The following is an 18644-nucleotide window of genomic DNA, read 5'->3' as shown; positions in this document are numbered from 1 at the left end:
TGAGGGGCTCATTTTCTGGCAGTATATGTGATAGTGTTTCTCTGCTATTCATAAGGCTTACAGTGACTAAATATTCAGAAGTAGTTTGTCTCTCCATCTTCCTAGTCTGTCTTCATTCTGGAAGCTCGTCTGAAACCTGTCCACCGTAGGTGACCCTGTTGGTATTTAAAATACTTGTGGCAAAACTCCCAGAATCACAGCAAATTACAGACCACCACAGTATGACAAACTGACAGATTAGCGATCTCTTTAGATGCTAGAATTTTTTTAATCACTTTTTTATTTCTCAGTTTATTGGACCATTTTTTTACTTTTAATTTCTATAAATATGCTATCACACTAGTGATAGAAGAAAGTACTTGTGAAATCATTATGTGGTTTGATTTAGAGCTGAATTTCCCTCACTTGAATGTTCACAGAAAATTCCAGGAGATCTTGATCAAATGCAGATTCAGTCCAGCAGACCTGAGGGGGTACCAAGTTTCTATATGTTTAACAAGCTTTTAAGTGCAGCTCATACTTTGAACTGAAAAGGACTGATCAGGCTAGGGCTTTGGAAGCATTGGAGTAATGGTGATCCTGGGACTTTAGAATCATAGCAAGTCCTGGTTCCATCACTTGTCCTTTGCATGACCTTGGACAGGTTGTTTCATTTCCATGATCATTAATGTTCTCATCTATAAAATTTAGATATGAATAGTTTCTGCCTCTCTGTGCTGTTTGAGGAATAATGCTACCCATTAATAAAACTAAACAAGTAAAACCTGTAGTGCGAAACCTAGCCGGTGATAAGAGTGTCCTCATTAGTCATGGTCTGCAACTCTGACCTGTACTCATTTCTAGGTAGGCGCCACCTCTTCTGCTCCCCAACACTTACTTGCAATGCTGACTGATGTCCCAGTATGCTTTTCACCTCTTCCAATACAAAGGCATTGCTGTCTTTTGATATGATTTTCTGTGTCCTTTTTCTTGCTTTCAGGACCTCAGAGGAGTGGAGAGGAGTTGGTTTCTCCTTTGGTGACTTCTAACAAAGCAGTTGTGCTAGCAGCCCACTAGGAATAACAACCCACTGGTTGACACAGGTCTCCTCTGATGGGGCCCCAAGGGATCCTCATTGGCTGGTAAACCACCAGAGCTGACATCACCCCATCACATCATCTAAGCACCAGCCCTGATGACTGTCTTTGAATTTTTGTATGTCACATGGAGTTACTGGTAAAGTGTAACTCTCATCATATTTAGTTTTGTGATCTTCAATACAGGCAGTCCCTGGGTTATGGGTATCTGACTTACAGACAATTCCTACTTCCTATAATGTAAGTAAATCTGTCCTCACTTTAAAATTAAAACCCCTAACGCTACAAATCCATCCTTCACATACTGCATGTCAGCCTTTAAATCCTGAAAAGGCTTTAAGCCTTTTCTTTTCTCTTTTTAATTGCCTTCCCCATCACCCAAATTGACACATGTCTACCCTCTAGCTAGCGAATTACTGTCCCTTCCCTCCCTCCCCTCCCTAGTAACCATCATGAAAACCTTGTCTTGACTTTTTACAGTAGTGTTCTCAAGCAATATTTGTCCTTTTGAGGTTGAATAATGTCACTCAGCATAATGACCTCCAGGTTCATCCATGCTCCGATGTATTTCAAAGATTCACTGTTATTCTTCAATGTTGCATAGTGTTCCATTGTGTATATCAATCATAGTTTACTGATCCATTTGGACATTTAAACTGCCTCCATCTTTTTTGCTGTTGTGAACAGTACTGTGATGAGCATGAGTGTGCCAATACCTATTCATGTCTCATCTCTTATTTTTTTGAAGATATATACCAAGTAGAGAGTTGCTGGGTCATATGATATTTCTAGTTTCAGCTTTTGAGGAAGTGTCATACCATTTTGCACAGTGGTTGAACCATTTTCAGACCCACCAGCAGTGTAGGAGGATCCTAGTCTCTCTACATCCTCGCCAGAATTTGTTGTTTTCTGCTCTTTTGAACTTTTCTATTAATGCTGGGGTGAGACGACATCTCATTGGTGTTTCGATTGCATCTATTTACTGGAGGATAAGCACTGGACTGCTAACCACAAGGTCGGTAGTTCAAACCCACCAGCCACTCCTTGGAAACCCTCTACAGGATTGCTATGAGTGGGAATCGACTCTACAGCACTTAATAATAGCAAATGTCTAATGATCACAAGCAGTTCTTAGCTGCATGACTGTCTTCTTTGATGAAATGTCTGTTGATATCCACTACCAATTTTTCAGTTGGGTTATTTGTTTTTTTTCTTATTGAAGTGTTTTCTATAAATTATACAGATTAGTCCCTTGTCTGATATGTCACTGCCAAAATTTTTTTCCAGTCAGTGTGTTCTTTTTACTCTTTTGGTGAAATCTTTTAATGCACATATGTGCCTAATTTTTTAGGAGGTCCCAGTCATCTATTTTGTCTTCTGCTCTTTGTGTGTTCTTAATTATGTTTGATAGTATATTTATGCCATTTATAACAGTCTCTAAGTTTGTTCCTATTTTTTTCATAGATGATCTTTATAGGTCTAGGTTTTACATCTAGGTTTAAAGAAACCATGTAGCATTTGCTTTTGTAAATCGTGTGAGATATAGGCCTTGTTTCATTCTTCTGCAAGTGGATTTCCAGTTTTACCAGCATCATTTGTTGGAATCTATCTCTTCCCCATTTAATGTGCTTTAGCCTTTTGTCAAACATCAGCTGATTATATGTAGATGGGTTACTTCTGTGTTTTCAATTCTGTTCTATTTATCTGTGACTTTCATTGTACCAGTACCAGGCTGTTTTGACCACTGTGGCTGTGTAGTAGGTTTTGAGATCGGAAAGTGAGAAGCTTCCTACTTTGTTCTTTTTCTTTAGTAATGCTTAGCTTATTTGGGATTTCTTTCTTCCCACATAAAGTTAGTGATTAGAGTTTCCTTCAGGATTGGAAATGCTTTATACCTATCAATTGCTTTGGGTAGTGTTGACATTTTCACAATGTTATGTCTTCTTAGCAATGAGTATGGTATAATATTCTTCCATTTTTGTAGATCTCTTCATTTCTTTTAGTAATGTTTTATAGTTTTCTCTATATTGTTGTTAGTTACTGGTTAGTTGTTTCCAACTCATAGTGACCCTATGTACAACAGAATGAAACACTGCCCAGTGCAGCGCCATCCTCACAATCATTGTTACATTTGAACCTATTCCTGCTGCCTCTGTGCCAATCCATCTTGTTGGGGTCTTCTTTTTTGCTGACCCTCCACTTTAACAAGCATGAAGTCCTTCTCCAGGGACTGGTACATCCCGAAAATATGTCTGAAGTATGAGAGACAAAGTCTGACCATCCTTCTTCTAACACAGATTGGTTTGCTCTTTTGGCAGTCCGTGGTACTTTTAATATTCTCCACCAACATCATAACTTAATATTGCAAGTTCAGGCTTGGTTTTTTTCCTTCAGTTCCCTCAGCTTGAGAAATGCTGAACGTGTTCTTCCCTTTTGGTGTTCTAACTTCTTTGCACATTTTGTTATAGTATTTCTCTTCAGCGCTCTCTTTATTAGTGTAAAGGAGACGCTGGGAGTTTGAACTCATTTTGTAGCCCCTTGTCCTTTGTTCCACAGCAACAAAGCCAAAGCAGGCACAGCTAAGAGTGTTAACTCCTCTGAGGTGTTCCCTCCACTGTCTCACTTCCTTGATACGCCTTGTGTTTGTGCCCATCTGCCTTCCCAATCTCCTCATCCTATTTTCTTTAGCACCTACAGTGTGTTTAATGCAGCATCATTGGAGGCATTCATGCAGTAAAGTCTTGTGTCTTCATCTGTCTGTTAGGATCAGAACCTCTGAGAGGCAGGGACCAAGTACCCTTACCTTATTTAGTTCAGTGCTGAGCCCATACCAGGTGCTCAATACACACCTATGAATAAATGATTCTGATCAGAACTGAAAGGGCTCATTTGATAGAATCCCATTGCTATTAATCTTTGCTCACCCCATTCCTTTTGGGAATACTCTAACTAATTCAATTTGTCCTATACGTTACCATTCTGACTCATGGTGATCTCATTGTGTTACAGAGTAGAACTGCTCCCTAGGGTTTTCTTGGCTGTGAGCTCTGGTAGCGTAGTAGTTACGAGTTGGGTTGCTAACCTCAAGGTCAGCAGTTCGAAATTGCCAGCTGTTCCACGGGAGAAAGAAGAGGCTTTCTGCTCTGGTAAAGATCATAGCCTCGGAAACCCTGTACAGGGTCACTATGAGTTGGAACCGATTCCACGGCACATAATCACTACCACCACCAATCTTAACAGAAGTAGATCATCAGGTCTGAAGGAGCCCAGGTGGCACAGTAAGGTAAGCATTGGACTGCTAACCACAAGGTCGACTGTTCAAACCCACCAGTCCCATGTGGCACAAAGATGAGGCTTTCTGCTCCCATAAAGATTTAGTCTTGGAAACCCTAGATAAGGTCACTGTAAGTTGGAATTAACTTGGTGGCAGTGGGTTGGGTTTAATTGGTCTTCTGTGGTACCACTGGGTGGGCATGAACTGCCAATTTTTAAGTTAGCAGTCAGGTGCCAACTGTACCACTCAGGGTCCTTATATAGGTATGGTTGCCAGCCATTTCAGGTCTGCAGGAAAGATACATGTTCAGCATTTATGCGTTTGTTTTCTTCTTCTTATTGTTTGTTTTGTTTATTTTCTTCACTCAATTGTCAGCCCCATAATGGCTGGGAATTTATCTGCCTAGATCCCCAGTGCTGGTACAAGTGTTTATACCATGTAGGCATCAGTACTTGTTGAATAAACGAATGAATGAATAGGAAGCCTTAAATGAGATTTTAAAAAGTGAACCTGAGGTTTAACCTTTTATTCATTCACTCATCTTCAATCACCTTCAAGAACAGCATTGAAGCTACTTCTTAAACACAACAACAGCAAAAATAACTTTTATTGTGAATTGAATAAAAGTTTACAGAACAAATCAATTTTCCACTCAACAATTCAAATACATTTTGTGTCATATTATTGGTTGAACTTTCCACAATGTAACATCATTTATCTCACTTCCTCCTTGTATCTCCTTATTTTCATTCCTCCTTCTTTCCTAACCCTTCTGAACTTTGTCCTTGGGCAGATGCTGCTCTTTTGATCTCAAATGGCTGATGAGTCTAAGGTGTGGGTATCTTTCTAGTGTTTTAGTCCCCTATAGGCCTGTCTGTTGTTTGAAGATTTAACACTGGGAGTGAATTCAGTTCCATCCAGCTACTTCTTGTGAAGATAAACCCCAAACCACATTCACTGCACCTGAGTTGATTCAGACACCTAGTGGCTCTGAAGGCCACAGTAGAGTCACCCTACAGGGTTTCTGAGGCTGTAACTCTTTATGGAAGCAGTCTGTCTCTCGAGGATCAATTGGTGCATCCAAACTCATGACCTTTTAGCTAGTATCGAGCCACCAAAGCTTTTGTGCCACCAAAGCTCCTACCTCAAAAACTATTGTTGTTGTTAAGTGCTATGAGTTGGTTCTGATTCATGGTGACCCTATATAGTGTTCTTGAGAAGATGCTGGTTGGTTTGATCCACGGATCTATGGCTAGCAGTCCAGTGCTTATCCTACAGTGGTACACCAAGACTCTCAAAAACTAAGCGACATAAAATTAGGTTGGTTAGGGCAGTGTTTCATTCTGTTGTGCATAGGGTCATTATGAGTTGGATCCAACTCTTCGGCACCTAACAAAACAGCAATAGGGCTGTGTCACAAATTCTGACCTGCTAGGCAGACTCCATATATTTACTAAGTCCTGTTACTGTATCAGGTGCCAAAGCCTCTGGAGGCCAGTAAATGCCCCTTGTGACTTACTCAGTGACACCGGAGGCCTCTGGTGTTTCTGCTTGGGTCAGCTCCACTGTGTACGAGTCAACAGGATTCAGGTTCCCAGATTCCCAGCAAATCAGCGCAGCCTCTTCGCAGCTCCTTATCTCTTTGACTTTTATGATGGGGGGAGAAGGCGCTAAGTGCAGGAGAAAAGGGAGATATGAGCAAATACCTGTGCATTTCTAGCAATTCTCTTCAAAGTCAAGGATAAACATCACAAGACCTTCTTCCTCCCCACAAAAATAGTGTTGGTGCAATAAAAAACAGACCAGTGACTGCCTTGCAGATGTTTGTAGAGTGGAAACTAGTTGTTGGGTACCATGGCATCAATTCCAACTCATGGTGGCTGCATACTATGACAGAGCAGGGTTTCCTAGACTGGAATCTTCACAGGAGCAGACGGTCACAGCTTTCTCCCAGGGAGTGGCTAGTGGGTTCCAACAGACAACCTTTTGGTTCGAAGTCGAGCGCTTAGTCTTTGTGCCACCAAGGCCCCTTGGAGACCAGTTGTAAGGATCTAATGGAAGTGTGGCTGAGAGTAGAATCTTTGATATTTTGAGACCACCCATGAGTAATGTCTCTGCCATATCAGTTGTTATTTATTGAGTTGTGCTCCCCCAAATATGTGTTGAGAAGCCCTAATAGTGTAGTGGATTATGAGTTAGGCTGCTAACTGCAAGGTCAGCAGTTTGAAACTACCAGTTGCTCTGTGGGAGAAAGATGAGGCTTTCTGCTCCCATAAAGATTTATGATTTGGGAGTCATTATGATTTGGAATAGACTCCATGGCACACAACCACTAGCCAGCAAATATGTGTTGGTATCCTAACCCCTGTCTCTGTGGTTGTAATTCTGTTGGGAAATAGAGTTTTTCTGTTACATACCAGTCTAGGGGTGGGTCCTAAATCTAACCACTTCTGAATTGTAAAATGAGCAGCTTAGACACAGAAGGACATATATGCACGGGTGAAGGCACATGCCACGTGACAATCACCAAGGACCCAAGGAACATCCAAGGCTACTGACAAGGAAGGGATAGGTACAGCTGAGACCCTGATTGGACTTTTAGCTTTCAAAACGATGAGAAATAAATTTCCATTCTTTAAAGTCACCCACTTGTGATATTTGTGATACAGTAACCTACAAAACAAAGACAACAGGCATGCAGATTTATTTTACTAAACGGGGGGAAAAAAAAAACACCTCACATTAAAAACTGCTATTTCTGTCCTTCCAAATGAATTTAAGAATGTTGCCATGTCTAAACCACCCCGCCACTCGCGTGTCCCTGAAACGAAGGCCCTGCTACAGAAAACCAGCGGCCACAGTACCTGTCATATACACCGCACACTCGCTGGCAGGGCTGGTGCCAGCCCTGTTCTGAGCTGTGACCCAGAATTCATACTGGGTATTTGGGACAAGGTTTGTCACTGAGCAATATGTTTCTTTGACAGTCACTGTAAACTCTGAAAGAAAAAAAAGAAAAAGACAAGAATTCAATTCTAAAAATAGGCAGAGTGGTTCCAAATGCATTGTGCTAAATCTTTCCCTTGCAGTTTACAAAACTGGCTACACATCCCTCCCATCCCTGTGTGCACACCCCTCTGTGCATGACTTTGCAGCTCCTTCCTTTAAAAGGTGCAGTTGGTCTCCTGGTTGTTGAGGCTGGGCTTAGTCACATGACTTGTTTTGGTCAATGGGATGGTAGCAAGCAGAAGCTTTGAAAGAGTTAGCACAATGGCATCTTGTCCTTTGCTCCTGGGAACACTTCTACTACCATGTAAACAAAGCTGCCTGGGTGGTACACACAGTTAAGCACTTGGTTACTAGCTGAACAATTGGAGGTTCAAACCCACCCAGAGGCCCTTATTCTGGTCTCATGGTCCTACTCAGTCAAGCTCCAACTAGTCTTCCAGCCTTTTTTGCCACTGCTCGTCTACCTGCCTGCATCCTCTCTGGCCAAATGGAACTCTTCATGATTCCCAGATCACAACTGCCGCAGATGTAACCCACCTCCATGTTTCTAACTGCCAAGAAGGCCGACTGGGCCCAGGCATCCAGAGTCTCACCTGCCTGGTCCTCCGGGGGGCAGCCATCCTGAACCGGCCGGTAGGACAGCTGGTAGTTCTCCACAGTGTCGTCAGAGTATAAACTCCAGCACACGCGAACTGAGGAACCTGTGGCTGAGTTTGGGGCCTGTGGATTTATCACTGGAGCAGATGGAACTAGAAAAAGAAAAAGGAGGAAAAACCCAGAAACAAATAAGGAGTCTTAGTAGAGGAATGGGATAGGAGGATAGGAGCAGTCCTTTCCACAGGATGACTTTCCCCAGTGCATCTGTGGCCTTTGGGCATGGAAGAGACAGCCGGGGTGGACAAAGGTGAGAAGGTAAAACCTCCCAACCATGAGCCTGCACAGAATAGTCAGTGAATCCATTCCTGCTTTGACAAAGCCACAAAAGCTCTGGGGAGAAGGGGACAGCCTCTGAGTTCTGCCTCCAAACTATCGGGTGTCTATTCCCTGCCCTGTGCTCCACCTTCCCCTCCCTCCCATCACCCCACCCCCACATGCCAGCAACCAGCAAAGAATCCACCCCCGTTTAGTATGGGTTCTTTTTCTTAGACTTTTACAGTAGTGGTCCTATGCAGTGTTTCTCCTTTTGTGACTAATTTCACTCAACATAATGTCCTCTAGTTTCATCCATGTTATGTGGTGGCTTGCAGTTTCCGTGTTATTTTTCAAGGTAGCATAATATTCCATTGTGTGTAGTACCATAGTTTGTTTATCCATTCTTCAGCTGATGGGCACTTTGGCTGTCTCCATCTTTTTGCTATTGTAAATAGTGCTGCTATGAACATTGGTGCACATATATCTTCTCATGTTTTGGCTCATATTTCTTGTGGGTAAATACCAAGTAGAGGAATTACTGGATCATAAGTTCTGCCCCCAGTTATAGCTCTTCCTGCCCTCTCATGCCATCTTAAGAGGCAGTATAACGACGGCTGTGTAATGATGCTTCCTCTGGAGTGGGCAAGGGCAAGAAGACTTCAACAGGGACCAACGACCATCTCCCACATTACAATGAGAGAAGACTGGGATTAGCCAATTGCATTTTTCACAATCAACTTCTTCAGAATCTATCTATCAAGTTTATTCTTTTCTTCTCTGTAGGTTAGTACCTCTGCCTCGCCTACACCAATGCAAACTCACAACCAAGAAGAAAATCAAGTAGTGTTTTTCCTCCATAAGTCTATTCCCATGGAAACATCTCCCTTCATCCCAGGCTTTTAAGAAAGTTCTTAGTGTCAAACAAGGAACCCTGAAAACACTGTGGATTAGGCACTAGACTGCTAAACACAAGATCAGTGGTTGAAACCCACCAAGTGCTCTTCAGGAGAAAGATGAGGCTATATGCTCTCATAAAGATTTACAGTCTTAGAAACTGTATATAGGGTCACTATGTGTCAAAATTGACACAAAGGCAGTGGAGTGGGTTTTGATTCCGGTTAGTGTCAAAGTTTTAATTAAAAGGAGTTCCTTTTACTGTATTCAGTCCTTTTATTTCTGGTCAGGGGCTGAGTGATGGTTAATGTTATGTGACAACTTGGCTAAACTATGATTCTCAGTGGCTTGGCAGATACTACGTAATCACTTTCCTTTTTGTGATCTGATGTGAGCAGCCAATCAGTTGGAAGGGATGTTTCCTTGGGGGTGTGGCCTGCCTCCAGTATATAAATGGATGTTCTAGTGAAGTTTGTTCTCTTTCTTGACTTTGCACTCTTCGTTGCCTGACCACTGGTTCTCGGGACATAAGCCTACAGAAGTCTCTGACTTGCCCTGTAGCTTTTGAGTCCTTCAAACAAGGGAGCCAGCTGACTTAATCAGCCTACCATCTGATGCATGGGTCTGGGGAGTTGCCAACCCCCACAACTGTGTGAGTCATTTCCTCACAGTTACTGAAGAAATTCTCTCTCTATATATTTATATGCATTTATATACATTTCAATATATTTATTTGGAATCCTGATGTGGTGCTGTAGGATAAACTTGGATTGCTAACCACAAGGCTCGTGGTTCAAACCCACCAGCTGCTCCTTAGAAACCCTATGCAGGGTGGCTATGAATCAGAACTGACTCTACCACACATAACAACAACATATATTTATATGCAAATTCTCTTTCTACATATTTACATATGTTTTACTAATTTTGCTCCCCAAACTATAACAGGCTAGAAGGTCATACATGACAAAAGATGAAAAGCAGAAAATGGATATTCCCACATGACAAATGAAGATGCACAGAAGATACCTTCTTACATTCTCTGCACCAAAAGACCCAGTGTGAGGGGAGAGATGGTTCTGGGGCTTGTTAGATCCTTCCAGATGTAACTGATGTAAGCAGGAGGGAGAGGGTCCACATGAGGTCCAGACGCTGGGGGTGAAGAGTAACTCTCAGTGTCTCTCAAGGGCTGATGTGGATGATAGTACTTTTCCTTCCAAAGGACTGCTGTTGACTGTCATCAGGTAGGTCCCCATGTATCACAGGGTGGGACTATTGTGATCCATAGGGTATTCATTGGCTGATGTTTGTATGTAGATTGCCAGACCTTTCTTCCTTGTCTGTCTTAATCTTTAAGCTCCTCTGAAACATGTTCAGCATCATAGCAACACATGTCTCCACATCCAGACTGATAGTGACCGCCCATGAGGCACATTGGCTAGAAATTGAATCCAGGTATCTAAACAACTAACCCAAAACCAAACTCACTGCCATCAAATGTATTCCAACTCATAGCAACCTTGTGTAGGTCAGAGTAGCACTGCTCTATAGGGTTTCTGAGAACTGTAAATCTTTATGGGTGCAGACAGCGTCATCTGTCTCCTGTGAAGCTGCTGCTAGGTTTGAACCACTGACCTTGTATTTACAGTCCAATGCTTACCCCATTGTGTTCCTCCAAATAATTACTATTGTTATTGTTAAGTGCTGATGAGTCAGTTCTGACTCACAGTAACCCTGTATTGGGTTTCCAAGGAGTAGCTGATGGGTTTGAACCACCAACCTTGCAGTTAGCATTCCAGTTTATAACCTACAGTGCCTAACCAGGACTCCCATGGAATGATTGTTGATAAGTGCTGTGAAGTCAGTTCAACTCATAGTGACCTTGTGTAGGGTTTCCGAGGAGTGACTGGAGGATTTGAAGCACCAACCTGCGATTAGTAGTCCAGTGCTGATCCTACAGCACCACACCAGACCTGATTATTTGGACAGAACAGTGATGGTGTTAATGGTGTTACTAGACTCCTAGGAGGGGAAAAGGACCATCCATAGGGCACTGTAGCCAAATAGAATCTTCTTTGATCCAATGATCCTAAGAATAGTCCCAAAGACTGATTGCTAAGTATGGTGTGTAATGGTGAAAAATCTAGAAACAGATGCTTTAGCAACAGCAACTAAGTAAATAAGTTAGGGTACTTCCTTCTACATAATAAAAGATTCACATAGCCATTAAGATCATACTGAGGAAGAATCTATCTGTGTAAGAAAGTTTTCATTATAGTTGTTTGCTGAAAGAGAACAAAGCAGATTACAAAACAGCATAATCCCATTTTTATTTTAAAAATCTAAGCAAAGGAAAAAATGGAAATGATATACACAATGTTGTTTGCTATCATGTTGTTGGAAGGGAAAGTAAGGAGTCAAAGAAGTCTATTATTCTAAAAAATAAGCAATCACAGTGATATTTTTAAAAAGCTACCTACTACTACCATGTGAGATGCTGTACAGATCTTACTTTATCAAATTATCTCTAAATCCTCATTATTGTGTCCATTTACAAGTGAGGAAACCAAGGCTCAGAGAAGTTAGGTAAGTTATCCAAAGTCACAGAGCAGAACTGAGATTCTCAACTAGTTCTATATACTAAACAGCCTCCCAGGCATGCTATCAGTGGCCTCTCTCCAGGAGGAACATAAATATGACATTGAAGGAAAATGTTTGCTTGGTGTCAATTCAGTAAGTAGTAAGGTAGTGTCTTCTGAAGCTGGGAGGGCTGCAAGCAGAAAATAGTCTAAGGCTGCCTGGGGCCAGATGCAGGTGCTCTGAATGGTGAAAGTGGATGCTTACCCTTAAGAAATGGCTTCTGTACTCTTACAAACCATAGAAATAAAACCATGAAATTACAGAGAAACAAAAACAAAAACAACTGATTCCTAAATCTTTATGATTTCTTTAGCCATCAAAACTTTCTAATTTATTGCTTAGGGAAATCTGAAATTGCCATGCTGTGTGGAGTCCTGGTGTGGTGCTGTAGGATAAGCACTGGACTGTTAACCACAAGGTTGGTGGTTAAATCTACTAGCCGCTTCTTGGAAATGCTATACAGGGTCGCTGTGAATCAGAACTGATTTGACGGCACTTAACAACAATAACAACAACAATGTACACAGGCAAAGTCCCTGAGTGGTGCAAACAGTTAACATGCTCAGTTGCTAATCACAAAGTTGCAAGATCAAGTCCACCCATAGATACCTCTGAAAACATCAGGTATTAAAAACCTTATGGAAGTTCTACTCTGACACACAGAGTTGCCTGGATGACAGCTGGTGTGTTTCAGATGTACACGGGTCAGACATTCACCTGGGATGGTGTTAATGGAGTCCATCAGCTGCTCCACTTCGGAGAAGTCCAAGTTCTGGTCTTCAAAGTCAGGGTGGGCAGAAAGTTCCACATCCGTTTTTGTTTTCAGAAATTTTCCAAGTCTGTTGGTACAAAAAGACATATTCACAAGATTAGAGGGGCATTCTCTACATGCTGGGTCACTAGGAATAAAAGAAGAGGCTACTTTGCTGAGCTTTCATTTCTGTATTTTAACATGTTTTTGCTGACTTCTATCATCTGCTTTGGAGTCCTGGTGTGGTTCTGTGGGTTAATGTGCCAGACTGCAAAGCCGTTTGAACTGCAAGGTTGGCAGTTCAAGTTCACCAGCAGCTCCTTGGAAACTATACAGGGTCGCTATGGGTCGGAACCGACTCGATGGCACTTAACAACAACAAATCATCTGCTTTGGTGGTTGACCTAGAAGGTCATTATTGGGGATGGGTGGGATAAGTTTGTATCTTTGAAAGGGAGGTATGCTTGAGGGGTTGCTTGGAGTCCTCGTGTGGTGCTGTAGAATAAGCATGTGACCACAAGGATTGGTTTGAACTGCAAGGTCAACAGTTAAAACTCACCAACTGCTCCTCAGAAACCCTAAACCAACTCAATGGCACTTAACAATAACACAACAACACAAGAAACCCAGATCCACTCCCTCTGGAATTTCCTTGAAGTACTAACCTGGAAACTCCCACCCCCTGCCATGCCCCAAATCCTACAGAAGGTGACTGTTAGGGTTCAGGCTCTCTTAGGGCTTCCTTTCCACATGGTCTACCAGAACCAAAGCAAGCTCACTGCCAATGAGTTAATTCTGATTTAGGATAGAGTTTCCATACTGCAAATCATATGGAATCAGATAGCCTCATCTTTCTCCTGAGGAGTAGCTGATGGGCTTGAAGTGCTGACCTTGTGGTTAGTAGCCCAATGCTTAGCCCACAGCACCACCAGGGATCCTTTCTACATGGCCAAGCACCCTCAAATTGCTGACTATGAAGTGAGTCTCTGGATCTTCTCGGACTGGTTTCCCAGTAGAAAGAGGGTTTGCAGAGACAAAGGCAGAATTTGAAACCCGATTTGACTTTAGCCAAAATCCATCACTTAATCTTTCAGTCTTTACCTTCTACATGCATGTTTACAACCATTGTCTTATTTACTTATTGCAGAAGCATCCCTGTTTGTGGCTGGGCCTCACCGTATGGTACCATCCAGCCTTTGTTAGGTGCCATCAAGTCAGTTCTAAGTTATACTGACCCTAAATAGTATTGAGAGCAGAAAGTCTCATCTTTCTCCTATGGAGTGGGTAATGGGGCTGAACTATTGGCCTTGTGGTTGGCAGTCTAGCGCTTATCCTACAGTGCCACCCAATCCTGAGATTCTGACGTTTGAGACTAGAGAGGATCCTTGTGATCTCACACCCAGACACGGAAACAGTAATCATATAGCAAAGTGGAGCTGAGTCTATTTGGATATCTAGAGGTAGAAGGAACTGAACAGTAAGATATTTGTCAGAACAAATAGATTACCTGTCAGCCATAACCACTGCATCCTAAATAGGAAGAGAAAAAAGAGACAGTATTTAATTGTTTGGGGAAATAAATTTCTTCATTAAACTAGATAGTAATATAAGCATATCTTTAAAACTTGGATATTAAGGAAAAGAAAAAAGTAATCATGTCATCTGTGTATCACCTGCATTTCCTTGCATATTTTATGTGGCTGAACACACTTGCAACCACTTAATTTATATCCACTGCTTTTCCCCATCAATAGTCTGTAAGCAGTTTCCCTGTTACAAATGGCCTCCAGGACCATCAGCATGAAAAATGGTGTAACAGTTCATTGGATGGAAACTCAGTCATTTACTTAACTGTTCTTTTATTGTTGGGCATTTTGGTTATTAACCATTTGATGAGATGCACATCTTTATGTATATTACTGGCTCCTCATTCTGCATTATGCCTTTGATCTCCAGTGACAACTGTGGTTCAAAATATGTGTATGGTTCTAATGATGCCCAATTTCTTCCCCACGTTAGTCACCGATCCTCTGTTCCCAGCAGGGCAGGAAGGTGAGGTTGTTGGCCTTTGAGGAGTGACCATGGGCTTGGACATTTGACAACCGCAAAGCTATCAAGGCTGAGGGTCCCTCTTTCACATCCTGACACCACATCTGCCTTCATATTCCTGGGGGCCTTAGTTCTGACTGAGACTGAAATTCCCACAACCGACTGCCTGGGGTTTTGGGGTCAGTTTAATCTGATTTTAAGAAAATTAATGCATTTTGTGCATTTCTGAGCTTATAAAGTAAGACTTCTAACTGGCACATTTATAGCTAGAGGGCAATGGGAGCTATCATCGTTAAGGTTCTGTGTCAACTTGACTAGGCCAGGATCTCCAGAGGTTTAGCAGTTGAGTTGTGCTTATTTCCATGGTGTGGAGACCTAATACAGGCATAATTAATGCTGATGAGTGGCTATCAGCAGCCAGTTAATTAAAGGGATGCTTCCTTGGGGGTGTGGCCTGCTCCCAATAGAATGGACATGCAGGAAAGGCTTTCTCTCTCTCTTCTGCTGGGGACCTGGGACTCTACAATTGTAATCCATTTCTCTAGTTCTGTTTCTCTAGAACTCCCAGCCTAAGAACATGGCTCGGTGGTGGAATCCTCACCTTCCATGCAGGAGCCGAAGGTTTGACTCCTGGCTAAGGCAGCCACCACCCATCTGTCAGTGGAGGCTTGTGTGCTGCTCTCATGTTGAACAAGATTCAGCAGAGTTCCCAGACTAAGACAGATTAGGAAGAAATGTCTGGCAATCTACACCCAAAAATCAGCCAATGAAAACACTATGGATGACAGTGGTCTGATCTCATTGTGCACAGAGCTGCCATGATAGAGGCTGACTTCTTGGCAATATCACACTTGTAACTGCGATATCTGAAATGCCTTTTTCTCCTGGACAACTTTCTCCCTAGAGCACCTAGGGCTCATCTAGAAAACTCTCAGACTCTCAGAACACTGTCTTGGCTCAGCTGTAGGATGAGGGGAGAGATATGTAGGTAACTAGGACAGAGGAACAAAGACTGCTGTTACTCAGCAATGGCAGAGGGAGTAGGTTAGCAGTATATGAGCTTTCTCTGCTCCTCACAGTGGAGTTATGCTGGCAACTTCATCATCATGAACACCCAAAGAAATCAAATGGATGCTGACTACCAACATCAACATCAATCAAGGCCATCTCCACCTAGCTCAGCCATAACTGTCATCTCAGCTCTCACTCCACTGCTTTGCTGTGCATTTCACTACTGACCTTCATGAAATCGACCTTCTCCTCATGACACATCTCCTCTATTGTTTCCATCAGCTCTTTGCAGGTTTCAAGGTTTTCTCCACAGCTGACTAGTTGTCCGTACAAGGCTTCCAGCTTCTCTTTCTTCTTCTCCCCTAGAGCATGTCTTTTTTCTTCATATTTTTGAGCAAGTGTTTCCAAGATCTCATTGTAATGTGATTCAAAGTTTTGTTCTTGCCTTCCAAAGTTCTCCTACAAGACAGTTCACCTCAGTTATCATTTCTGTGCATGTCACAGTCATTAGGAGCAGGAAAATGCATCTACCCAAGGCTCTTTTGGCCCTTGAGTCTCACCTTACCATCTCTCTCTCCAGGATGCCGGGGTAGGCACTGGGGGAGTTAGAACACAGGAATCTTCTGTCTAGTGCTCTGAGGATAATCTTAACAGGAAGCACTGCTTTCTCTCTTAGCAGCATTTGACAATCCTCTCTCAGGTGAGAAGTCCTGGTGGCTCTGTAGGATAAACACTGGACTACTAACTACAAGGTCAGTGGTTCATATCCATCATCTGCTCTGCATGGAGAAAAGATGAGGCTGTCTGCTTCTGTAAAGATTTACAGTCTCAGAAAGCCTACCTAGGGTTGCCCATCAACATAACAACAGATGAGGGAGATTATCAGTGAGCAATCAGCCTACCAATGGGGCCTTACCATAGAGATGTTTGTCCTATTTTTCCCTCTGGAGCTCTTGACACTCCCTGATGCTTGGATTAAACAAACACCAGGATCACACAGATCCTCATCAACTAGGGGAGAGGTGAAGGCAAAAGGGCATAATGCTCATTGCCAGGTGGGTCTACTTAAGAGATGAGAAAATGCAGAAAGGCAGAAGCAGGGTGTGACCATAGTTCATCCGGAGCACAGTGGGGAAGCAATAGTAGCGTGTACTTACTCCTGGTCCCTGCTACTCAGAGTGAAAGCTAGGAGACCCTGCAGGTTCTAACTGATACCATCCTCATCAGATGACAAGGGGCTTTCCAAAGAAGGGACTCGTATCAATCATGCAGGGAGGATTAACTGAGCACCTGTTATATGCATTGTTGGTGGTGGTGCTGTTCCAATCCATAGCCACCCTGCATAGGGTTTCTGTATAGAGTCTTGCAGTTCAAACTCACCTTGTGGTCCAGTGCATTACCTCTCACTTGATTATTGTTGGTTAGTGCTATTTAGTTGGTTCCACTCATAACAACCCTGTATAGGGTTTCTAAGGCATTAAATCTTTACAGGAGCAGAAAGTTTCATCTTTTTCTTTCAGAGCGACTGGCGGGCTCGGACCAGGGGCCTTGTGTTTCATAGTCCAGTGTTTATCATATGGAGCCACCGCACTCCCTAAGGGTTGGTTTGTTGTTGTTGTTAAGTGCTGTTGAGTCAGTTCTGACCCATAGCTACCCTGTATAAGGTTTCATGGGAGCAAGTGGTGAGATTGAACTGCCGACCTTGCAGTTCAAACGGCTTTGCACATTAACCCACAGCGCCACACCAGGATTCCAAGACATGGTGGTAGTGGTGATTATGTGCCGTGGAGTCGGTTCCGACTCATAGGGACCCTGCATAGGGTTTCCAAGGCTGTAAATCTTTATGGAAGCAGAAAGTCTCTACTTTCTCCTGTGGAATGGCTGGTAGTGTCGAACTGCTGACCTTGAGGTTATCAGCCCAACTTGTAACAACTACACTACCAGAGTGTCTTAGAATGGTGAAAAGAAGGAAAAGAAATAAATAATCTCCTGATGTTCAAAATGAAAAGATGACTTCAGAGTCGTTCCTGAAAGTGAAGATAAATTGTTCCAATCTGAGATTTGACGGAGAAGAGTGCAAGGAGTTTAGTTCTTGGGATGGGGGTGGGGTGGGGGAGGGGAGGCCTGCACCTTCTCTGTCCCTTCTATAGGGTCATAGTTTTCTGCCCTTTTATGACTGGGGGGATGAATATCTAGCTTCCCAGAAAAGGATCCTGAGACTTAGGTAATCTCTGTGAGGCACATTTGTTGGTAGAATCTGAGACTTCATTAACAAAGTTGAGCATGGTTTTAGGAAAAAGTGCACATGAAAAAAGCCCCCACGCCCCCCAAAAACCCCCACCATCATTAATACACAAAGGGACAGTTGCTAACCCTACCCCCATGGCACTTAACAACAACACCCTGAAGCAGACCTGTAGGACTAGGGATATAAAGACACAGAAGACCCAGTCTCCAATTTCTGAGAGCTTGCAGTTGATTGGTGATGGTGGTGTGCCGTGGATTCGGTTCTGACTCATAGCAACCCTACATAGAGTTCCTGAGGCTGTATATCTTTACAGGAGCAGAAAGTCTCATCTTTCTCCTGTGGAATGGCTGGTAGGTTAGAACTGCTGACTTTGAGGTTAACAGTTCAACTTGTAACCACTATTCACCCATAGCTCCTTTATAGTTGAGTAGGGAATATTAACAGGTAATCTGTCCCATGAGGTATATGAGGGAACTTTAAAGAATTCGTTGAAAAGTTTCATCATCTTTTTTTTTTTCTTTCAGGGTTTTATATATGTCTCCCCATTGCCTTCATGCTTGCATGGTTTCTGCTGAGAGAGCCAAGCTTAATCTGACTTGCTTGCCTTTGTATGTGACACTTCTGTTTTCCCTGGCTGCTTTCAGAAGTGTCTACTTATCTTTGATTTTGGAGAGCTTGATTATGGTATGTCTTGGTGATTTTCTTTTGGGGTCTATCCTTCCTGGGGTTTGTTGAGCTTCTTGAATGTTTATCTTTTCACTTTTCAGGATGTTAGAGAAA

The 18644-nt window shown here is 42.7% G+C and overlaps 1 protein-coding gene across 1 annotated transcript in view; it reads right to left on the bottom strand.

Moving 5' to 3' along the window:
* FSD2 (fibronectin type III and SPRY domain containing 2) overlaps positions 1–18644 on the bottom strand; it is a 36238-nt gene that overhangs the window by 14012 nt on the left and 3582 nt on the right. Inside the window, exons 3-8 of the mRNA XM_006870952.1 lie at positions 15845–16075; positions 14064–14086; positions 12523–12644; positions 7953–8108; positions 7215–7349; positions 5870–6020 (exon numbers count right to left, since the gene is read on the bottom strand). Coding sequence (XP_006871014.1) covers positions 5870–6020; positions 7215–7349; positions 7953–8108; positions 12523–12644; positions 14064–14086; positions 15845–16075 — 818 coding nt within the window. The remainder of the gene's footprint in view (positions 1–5869; positions 6021–7214; positions 7350–7952; positions 8109–12522; positions 12645–14063; positions 14087–15844; positions 16076–18644) is intronic.

Source organism: Chrysochloris asiatica, unplaced genomic scaffold (assembly GCF_000296735.1).
Source record: "Chrysochloris asiatica unplaced genomic scaffold, ChrAsi1.0 scaffold00156, whole genome shotgun sequence".
Classification (NCBI taxonomy): domain Eukaryota; kingdom Metazoa; phylum Chordata; class Mammalia; order Afrosoricida; family Chrysochloridae; genus Chrysochloris; species Chrysochloris asiatica.
This window is presented reverse-complemented; position numbering and strand designations above follow the sequence as displayed.